Source organism: Corythoichthys intestinalis, chromosome 4 (genome assembly GCF_030265065.1).
Source record: "Corythoichthys intestinalis isolate RoL2023-P3 chromosome 4, ASM3026506v1, whole genome shotgun sequence".
NCBI lineage: Eukaryota > Metazoa > Chordata > Actinopteri > Syngnathiformes > Syngnathidae > Corythoichthys > Corythoichthys intestinalis.
In genome coordinates, this window is record NC_080398.1 from 39,088,223 (window position 1) to 39,098,651 (window position 10,429).

Genomic DNA, 10,429 nt, shown 5'->3' on the forward strand with positions numbered 1-10,429 from the left:
GATTTTTTTTTTTTTTTTTTTTCCACATTCTGTCTCTCATTGTTGAGGTTTACCCATGTTGACAATTACAGGCCTCTAATATTTTCAAGTGGGAGAACTTGCACAATTAGTGGTTGACTAAATACTTATTTGCCCCATTGTATATATATATTTTTCAAATAAAATTCAATCGATGCTAATGACGCATTGCTCATATTTCCGTTGCGTTAAATTCAACAGATATACAATTTCGAGGACCAGATTGGCTCCATTTTGGACGAGCGCTTTGAGTCCCGCATGGAGTGGCGCGGTAGCATGTCCACGCTGGACCTGCAGGACGGTTCCATCTACATCCACAATGTCACTTTCAATGACACGGGCACGTACAGGTGCGTCTTCAGCCGCATGCTCCTCTACAACGACTACACCTTCCACACCGTCAGCAGCAAGACCATCAACTTGCGTGTGGTGCCCAAAAGTATGTTGATTTTTTTGGGTTGGGGAGGCCATTGTGTGAATTATGACTCACCCGTGTTTTTTGGCAGTGACGCGGGGGTGGGCGTCCATTCTGTCGGAGGTGATGATGTACGTGTCTATCGTTGGTCTGCAACTGTGGCTGCTGGTGGAGATGATCTACTGCTACAGGAAGATCTCTGCTGCCGGCGAAGAGGCCTTGAGGGAGAACGCGTAAGTCAAACTAGTTTTTGGACACCCAACATTCACTTCTTCCTGCTCTTATTCCAGCGAGTTGTCCTTTTTTTTATCCTTCACATGCTTTTTAACTTTAAAGTGTGTTCTTTGACTTTAGCTTATTGGCTCCATCGCCAATGATGTCAATGGCAGCTAGTCTGTTGAGCTACAGTTGTATGAAAAAGTATCTGAACCTTTTGGAAATTCTCACATTTCTGCATAAAATCACCATCAAATGTGATCTGATCTTTGTCAAAATCACACAGATGAAAATACAGTGTCTTCTTTAACTAAAATCACCCAAACATTTACAGGTTTTCATGTTTTAATGAAGATAGCATGCAACCAATGACAGAAGGGGGGGGGGGAATAAGTAAGTGAACCCTTTGCCTAAGGAGACTTAAACATCAATTGAAACCAATTTTTACTAGGGCTGTCAAACGATTAAAATTTTTAATCGAGTTAATTACAGCTTAAAAATTAATTATTTGTAATTAATCGCAATTAATCGCAATTCAAACCATCTATAAAATATGCCATATTTTTCTGTAAATTATTGTTGGAATGGAAAGATAAGACAAGATGGATATATACATTCAACATACGGTACATAGGGACTGTATTTGTTTATTATAATCAACAAGATGGCATTACCATTATTAACATTCTAATAAAGCGATCCATGGATACAAAAGACTTGTAGTTCTTAAAAGATAAATGTTAGTACAAGTTATAGAAATTTTATATTAAAACCCCTCTTAATGTTTTCGTTTTAATAAAATTTGCCAAAATTTCAATCAAAAAAATAAACTAGTAGCCCACCATTGTTGATGTCAATAATTACTTACACAATGCTCATGGTGCTGAAGCCTATAAAATCAGTCGCACCCAAGTGACAGCAGAGGGCGGCAAAACTCCATTAAACACAATTAACATGTGGGCATTTCACTGTACTGTCATTTAAATCTGTCTGAGCGGGGCATGTGCGTTAATTGCGTCAAATATTTTAACGTGATTAATTTAGAAAATTAATTACTGCCCGTTAACGCGATAATTTTGACAGCCCTAATTTTTACCAAACATTTTAAGTCAGGTGTGTGCCCAATCATTGATGAGTGGTTTAAATCTGCCCTGCCCACTATAAAACATACACATGGCTCGGTCAAAAGAGCTGTTTGAAGACCAGCGATCAAGGATTGTTGATTTGTATAAAGCTTGGAAAGGATAGAAACCATCTCTAAAAGTCTGGATGTTCATTAATCGACAGTCAGAGAAGTTGTCTACAAATAGAAGGAGTTTGGCACTGTTGCTTCTCTCCCAATGAGTGGCTGACCACCAAAGATGACGCCAAGAGTTTAGCGCAGAATAGGTAGATAAAAAACAACTCTAGAGTGTCTGCTAAAGACTTACAGAAATCGCTGGCACAGTCAAGGCCGGCCCAGCCTATACGCAGATTATGCAGCTGCTTAAGGCCCCTGACCACTAGGGGGCCCCCAATCTGGCAACCTCATTTTATACGTTGTTAATAGAGCATCGTGAATAATGTGGCGCGCATTGCCGTTTAAGCTATGCAAACTTCCATTTTCTTGTCATTACAATCCGGCAACCTGGGGAGTGACGTTGAACCTGCTTCGCGATGATTGGTGCTCAAACTTGCTTGGAAAATAGATGCACGAATATGTCGAAGAGAATTTATCCTTCCGGAGCAGAGAAACGAAAAATCTGATGAATATACAAAATATGGACGTATGGGTTGGATTGCATGTATGGGTTTCACAGTACACTGTGACGAAATGTTGGACCAAAAATATGGGCCCCTTGGCATTATTTTGCTTAGGGCCCCCAAATGGCCTTGGCCGGCCCTGGGCACAGTCCAATATCTATGTGCACACATCAACTATATGTAAAACTATGGCAAAGAATGGTGTTCATAGGACTCCACAGAGGGAGCCACTGCTGTCTAAAAAAAACATTGTTGCTTGTTTAATGTTTGCAAAAAGGCACTTGGACACTCAACAGAAGTTTTGGACTGATGAAACTATAGTTGAATTGTTTGGGAGTAACACACAACGTCATTTGTGGAGGAAAAATGGAACAGCTCACCAACATCAACACCTCATCCCCACCATGAAGCATGGTGGAGGGAGCATCATGATTTGGGGCTGTTTTGCTACCCCAGGGCCTGGACAACTCGCAATCATTAATGGATGAATGAATTCAAATGTTTATCAGGATGTTTTGTAGGAAAACCTGAGGCTGTCCATCAGACAGTTGAAGCTAAAAAAGGATGGGTGCTGCAACAAGACAATGATCCAAAACACAGAAGTAAAACAACTTCAGAATGGTTTCAGAAGAACAAAATACACGTTCTGGAGTGGCCAAGTCAAAGTCCAGACTTGAACCCCATTGAGACGCTGTGGCATGACCTAAAGACAGCGATTCATGCCAGACATCCCAGGAATCTGACTGAACTACAGCAGTTTTGTAGAAAAGAATGGGCCAAGATTAGTCTTGGTCGATTTGCCAGTCTGACCTGCAGCTATAGGAAGCGTCTGGTTGAAGTTATTGCTGCCAAAGGAGGGCCACAAAATATTAAATGTGATGATTCAATAACTTATTTTTCCCCTCTTCTGTCATTTTTTGCGTACTATCCTCAATAAAACATGAAAACCTATGTTTGGGTGGGAGCAGTTAAAGCCGACACTGTTTTTTCATCTGTGTGATTTTGACAAAGATCAAATCACATTTGATGGTGATTTTATGCAGATATGTGAGAAATTCCAAAAAGTTCAGATACTTTTTTCATACCACTGTACATTTATTTGCTTGTAGCTCCTCACTGATAAGGTTAAAACAAAGAAACGATATATTACTCTACGCAAATGATGTCACAATTTCCTTCATTCAGCGTTCACCTATGGAGGATCAGGAGAGTCAAATTTAAATAACGTAATTTTTAAAATTGTAATTGTGTTGTTTTTTCAATATTTATTCACAAAAAATAATTAAAATGCAAATTGAATAAAATTATACAGGTAAACCCCGCATTATGAGCGACTTCCGTTCCTACGCTGGCGACATAAACCAAATTTCTACACAAGTCAGAATTTACCCTTTAAGTACCCCGGAAAAACTATCCAAAAAGTCCAAAAGTATTGTATTTTGTTTAATGATGGAGGATACACTGTCCTCTGGGTGGCAGGGTTAGGTCTGGCTGGACTGTCGCCTTATGACTGAGGAGCAGACTCTCATCTGAAATGGATAAAAGACAGCTGCGCTCTAGTTTGGCCCACATAAGGCTGCAAGTTGTTTCAGCTAATATGTTTGTGTATGCATTTGTAATTAAGTTTGAGCTACAGTTTGTGGAGTTACGTGTCAGCGATTTGCTATGGTATTGTAAATACGTTAGCATTCGTAGCATTTAAGCTAGCAGGCTTTTGTTAGGCAAAATAGGCTTATTTAATCGACTAAATTTACCTATTGTTTAGACTAGATTAACGTTTGAACACCAATTGTTTCGTGTCAAAGGTTTTATTGTTAAAATGTGCGTCGTTTTGAACATAATTGAACGTGGGTTTCAGCTTTACAAATTGTCAAAAGTGAAGAGAGTAAAAAGCTTCATTTTTTTTATATCTGTAAATCTGAACAACTTCACGTTTCGTGAGGACAGAACACTTCATATTAACAAAGAAAGTAAAAAATAAAATACTGTGAGGTACAATAAGGTACTGTTTATGCGACTAAGAAAAAAGGACAAAAAACGACCGGAGACAAAATGGTGGAGAGACTCCGGCATCGAAATCGCGTAAGTCTAGCGCCTCATAACCTGGGGACTACCTGTATATGTGTTATATAATATACTGAAAACAAATCTTGAAATAAGTGTCATTAAAAATTGAATTTCAGCATTTAAGATTATTATTATTTAATATTAAGATTTTAAATAAATTTACATTTTAAGATGTAAATAATATGCACTAAATAATTTCAATAACTATCTAAAAATCAAAGTAATTGTTGTATTTGTTTGGTTTTATTTAGTCCAATATTAAATAAGTGAATGTATCATTAAATATGATATTTCAGTATCTACTGTTTTCATTAAAAATTGAAATTGAAACTTATTTGAATATATTTCGAAATTTAAAAAAAATGAAAGTGATAAATGAGAATTTGAAATATATGAATTAAATGTGTCATTAAATATGTTAATTCAATATTTGTTAAAAAAATATTCAAAATGTAAAATACACTATTTCAAATTTCAATAATGTATGCATTTTCATGCAATATATAAAATCGAAACAATAATTAAATACAAATTTGAAAAATCTATTTAAAGCAACATGAGATAACTTCAGTTTTGGTCAATTTTAGCGATGCCGGTGGATAAAAGAGGTAGTGCTTTGCCTTTAGGAAGATAGCGTTTCCCATGAGGACCAGCACACACCCGCACAGTGTCGTAAAATGATCTCTGTCACCTGGAGATGGGAGATGGATTAAATGACATTTCTGTTTCCAGTGGCTGTGTGAAGGATGAACAGTAGTAAGATAATGAATCCAGTTGTGGCTAAACAATAGCATATGACGGCTAGCAACCATGTGGTTAATCCCCAACACCCTACCTGGTTGTTGAGGAGGGGTCACGCCAACCTCCCTTTTTTTTTCTCCTCAGACCAAACTTTTTGTCTCTTTTGTTACTCTGCCATCTTTGGAGAATTTGCACCTTTACATTGAAGTAACATTTGCCGTAAAGCTGTCAGCACATTTGTAGTTTTTTTTGTGTGGCAGGGTTCCTGCCTTTAAAGAGGTGTCATTCAACTACTTGTCAGTCGACAGATCATCACAAATGTTGTGAAAATATTTTATAAAGGTTGAAAAGTTACCGAGTGTTGCTTTAAAAAAAAAAAAAAAATCAGTGACATCATATGTTTAATGACACATTCTTATTATTCATGTCTTGATTTAAGCTTGGCACTCAAAGTCCTCCCTACTCTCCAGCTGGATCAAAACAGATTCTGTTTTGATTGTTTGACTCTTTTCTCTCCTTCCTCCTCCTCCCTTTTCCACCTCTCAGGGCCGAGTATTTAGCCATAGCGCCAGAAAACAAAGACATCTGCGCAGCTGTACAGCTGGAAGAGTAAGACACTTGGTATGTTCGAATCCTTCTGACCAGGCCCGGCCCTGGGTGACTTGGTGCTCTAGGCAACGTGTAGCTAGGAAACCCCAATAAAAAAACATTTAAAAAAAAATATTTTGTCAAAACACTGTAGAAGCTAGTGTTTCTCAATATACAGAGGGGCAAATAAGTATTTGGTCAACCACTAATTGTGCAAGTTCTCTCACTTGAAAATATTAGAATGTGGGGGAAAAAAACAGAAAATCACATTGCTTGATTTTCAAAGAATTTATTTGCAAATCATGGTGGAAAATAAGTATTTGGTCAATACCAAAATTTCATCTCAATACCTTGTTATGTACCCTTTGTTGGCAATAACGGAGCACAAACATTTTCTGTAACTCTTCACAAGCTTTTCACACACTGTTGCTGGTATTTTGGCCCATTCCTTCGTGCAGATCTCCTCTAGAACAGTGATGTTTTGGGGCTGTCGTCGGGCAACACGGACTTTCAACTCCCTCAACAGATTTTCTATTAGGTTGAGATCTGGAGACTGGCTAGGCCACTCCAGGACCTCGAAATGCTTCTTACGAAGCCACTCCTTTGTTGCCCTGGCTGTGTGTTTGCGATCATTGTCATGCTGAAAGACCCAGCCACGTCTCATCTTCAATGCCCTTGCTGATGGAAGGAGATTTTCACTCAAAATCTCTCGATACATGGCCCCAGTCATGCTTTCCTTTACACAGATCAGTCGTCCTAGTCCCTTTGCAGAAAAACAGCCCCCATGCTTCACAGTGGGTATGGTGTTCTTCGGATGCAATTCAGTATTCTTTCTCCTCCAAACACGAGAACCTATGTTTCTACCAAAAAGTTCTATTTTGGTTTCATCTGACCCTAACACATTCTCCCAGTCCTCTTCTGGATCATCCAAATGCTCTCTAGCGAACCGCAGACTGGCCTGGATGTGTACTGGCTTCAGCAGGGGACACGTCTGGCAGTGCAGGATTTGAGTCCCTGGCAGCGCATTGTGTTACTGATAGTAGCCTTTGTTACTGTGGTCCCAGCTCTCTGTAGGTTGTTCACTAGGTCCCCCCGTGTGGTTCTGGGATTTTTGCTCACCGTTCTTGTTATCATTTTGACGCCATGGGGTGAGATCTTGCATGGAGCCCCAGATCGAGGGAGATTATCAGTGGTCTTGTATGTCTTCCATTTTCTAATAATTGCTCACACAGTTGATTTCTTTACACCAAGCGTTTTACCTATTGCAGATTGAGTCTTCCCAGCCTGGTGCAGGTCTCTGATGTCCTTCGACAGCTCTTTGGTCTTGGCCATAGTGGAGTTTGGAGTGGGACTGATTGAGATTGTGGACAGGTGTCTTTTATACCGATAATGAGTTAAAACAGGTGCAGTTAATACAGGTAATGAGTGGAGCCTTGTTAGACCTCGTTAGAAGAAGTTAGACCTCTTTGACAGCCAGAAATCTTGCTTGTTTGTAGGTGACCAAACACCTATTTTCCACTCTAATTTGGAAATAAATTCTTTAAAAATCAAACAATGTGATTTTCTGTTTTTTTTTTTTTCCACATTCTGTCTCTCATGGTTGAGGTTTACCCATGTTGACAATTACAGGCCTCTCTAATCTTTTCAAGTAGGAGAACTTGCACAATTGGTGGTTGACTAAATACTTATTCGCCCCACTGTAAATAAATAGCAAATTATCCTGATAGCACTTGTTGCATGTTGTTCATACAGTAACACAACCACATTCATATAATTTTCTTCAAAAAATAGCCATAGACCTCTCCACACCTCTTTGACTTCATGACCACTTGATAGCGCCATAGAGCAAATGAACCACCATGAAGCTTTGAATCAATTAACTGCAAAGCTTCATTGCCTCATGAAACTTTATTTGGCCATGGCCGATCAAGGTAATTGCTTACTTTCCTTGGGAGAGAGACGACCTCTGCTGCCACCTGCTGTCAACACTGTTGTCATACAACAAGCCTCCCAGCATGCATTGCAGCACTACAGATGTAAAGAACATTTCAACTTCATGTTCTTTGCTTATTATTAATTTAGTGTTCCAGTTGTGTTATTAATCGCTAATTATGCTATTCCGTTTGCACGGAAGCGCAGAGCTGCCTGTTTTAGTGAAACATTTCTACCAGGGTTTTCACGTTTAAACATATTGACAACTCGTTTCAACCTATTGCTAACCTTGTTTTAACGTACTGATATTCTCATTTCAACGTATTGATAACCTTGTTTCAACTTATTAGCAAACGAATTTCAACGACTAGTTAGCGGCGAAAGCTAAATGCTAAAAATATTACCTTTGCCCATAGTTTCTCAAGGTTTGGCCATGCAAAGTTGTACTCAGCTAAGAAAGCGCCTCTCCGTCAGGTTTTCATAAGCATGCTGCATTCGAGGAAGGTAGGAAGTTGGAGTTTTCCGACCTCCGACCAGGAAAAATATGATTGGAATGCCACTCGAACTGGGAGATCCTAGCAATGAAGTCGGGGAAAAAACATGTAATCATGTTAACATCATCATGTAAACATGTCAGTCTGGCGTCACTCAACAAAATGGCGCTAAAGACAACGTATTGATGACACAATAATGACGTTAAATTAACTTTCTTTGAGACGCCATAAATTTTTTGTCTTACAGTAAATTAGCTTAAAAATATATATATCTTTTTTAGATTGACTTTCAGCAAGGATGTAATTAAAGAAGTGAAGGTCAAAGTCAGCTTTATTGTCTTTTAATGCCAAAAATAAAAAACAACTTGTCGCAAACAACCATCTTTGTTATTTACATTCGTTTGGAACGCTTCGAGGTCACAACTGGCAGCATCCGAGTGGGATAAGTCAGTCTTCCCACCTTCCTTGAATGCATCATTTTTCCTGCCCCTGCTGAGTACAACTGCACAAACCCAAACTCTAAGGAACTAGGAAAAGGGCATGTTTTTAGCATTTAGCTTTCCCCACTAACTAGTCATTGAAACGAAGTTAGCAGTAGGTTAAAACAATCTCAGTAATAGGTTGAAAGGCCGGTAGAGACGTTTCCGGAACAATGGCAGCTCTGCGCGTTTGTTATGTGATAATTTTAATTTCGTTTTGAAATCGTGAGTTTGAATGACTTAATTTAATCACCTGCCATTATTTGTCCTTTTTCACGAAGTGGATCTGCTTACATACTTTAAGCTGTTCCTCCCTCCCTCATATGTGCCACAAAATAGCAGGTACGTAGCTAACACAATCCAGATTGGGAAAAAAAAATATTTTTTTATATGTAGCCTTTTTGAATGTACTTGATATAATAGAAAACGTTCTGAAAGTATAGCGTGAGAATCTTTTTTCGGGTGATTTTTTTCCCCCCCAAAGCAATTTGGTGCCCCCGCCACTAGATTTCGCCCTAGGCAACCGCCTAGTTCGTCTATGCCCAGGGCTGGACCTGCTTCAGACTCTTAAAAAAAAAAACAACCCTGTTTAACTCGGCTCACACGCAGACATAACCACAACTCGTGTTGACAGGAAATTAAAACTAATGATGACGTACGTGTTGTTTTTTTTTACCTCAGCTTGAGCAAGTGCTGGCGCAGGGATGGCTTCTCACATCCGCCTTCAGCATCACCTTCTCCTCCGCAGCAGCATGCCAGGATAGGAGTGGGAAGAGAGGCAGTGGACAAATCGACAACAACTGTTACAAAAGAAAAAGCTAAATATGAATTACCAATACAATCATGAAAAAAATGGCAGTCATAGAAAATAACAGTTAACTGGGCATAACAACCCAAACAATATGCCGAAAGCAATAATTTGGGAAAAATAATACAAAAATACTGTAAGCCTATTCATGTTTGTATCAAGTTTTCGATTCAAATTAGATTTACAGTACTTTTCCCCACTTCTCACAGGTGTCTAAAACATACTAGTATTACAGCAATATATTTCCAAAATACCTTTGTTTACATTTTTGAACTAACTTGCACATGAAAATTGTGATTAACAAGTGTCATTTTTCACAGCTTTCAGAATACCTGAAAATGTATTATTTCCATCCAGTATTATCGAAGATTGACAAAATACTTTTGAAACAGTATATATTTTTTTATATTGAGTGGTTGAATTTGGAAGTCCAGGTGACACGAATTTCAAATTCAATTCAAAAATTCAAAATTAAAAAAAAAAAAGTGACTTTTTGAGGAATAACATGTTAAAAAAAACAATAAAATGTTTTGAATAACAATTGTTAAGGCTTTCCTTGTTTTTCTTTATCCAGTTTAATTAGCTTAAATGACAAAATATTAGAAATATTTGATAATTTGCAAACTTTCAAAATTAATCTTACCTATTCCACACCTGCATTTTAAATCAGTGTGTGTACTGTAATTGTGAGTGTGCCTTTCTCATCAACTCATTAGTTGTCTTTGACGGTTATTGACGTCGGACCCATTTGACGACACTGCCAGCCCCCGCAGTTCTAATTGATCGGACGTCAATCGCCGTCAATGGTAGCCAATGAGCCTTGCTTTAGGACACGTTTGTGAGTTTCTGTAATATTAAGGGTGGCCACTAGAGAGCAGCAATGCTGTTAAATCCATTGCACAGAATACACATAAAGTAAAAAAAAAAA

At 38.4% G+C, this 10,429-nt stretch overlaps 1 protein-coding gene across 2 annotated transcripts in view; it reads left to right on the forward strand.

The window, feature by feature from the left end:
* LOC130914544 (sodium channel subunit beta-1-like) overlaps nt 1-10,429 on the forward strand; it is a 33,361-nt gene extending 22,932 nt beyond the window's left edge. Inside the window, exons 3-6 of one of the 2 annotated variants that reach the window (XM_057833816.1) lie at nt 220-457; nt 525-666; nt 5,747-5,821; nt 9,375-9,522. In XM_057833816.1, coding sequence (XP_057689799.1) covers nt 220-457; nt 525-666; nt 5,747-5,813 — 447 coding nt within the window. In that variant the 3' untranslated portion in view covers nt 5,814-5,821; nt 9,375-9,522. Of the gene's footprint in view, nt 1-219; nt 458-524; nt 667-5,746; nt 5,822-9,374 lie in introns of both variants that reach the window. The other variant, XM_057833815.1, reaches the window with a different exon arrangement.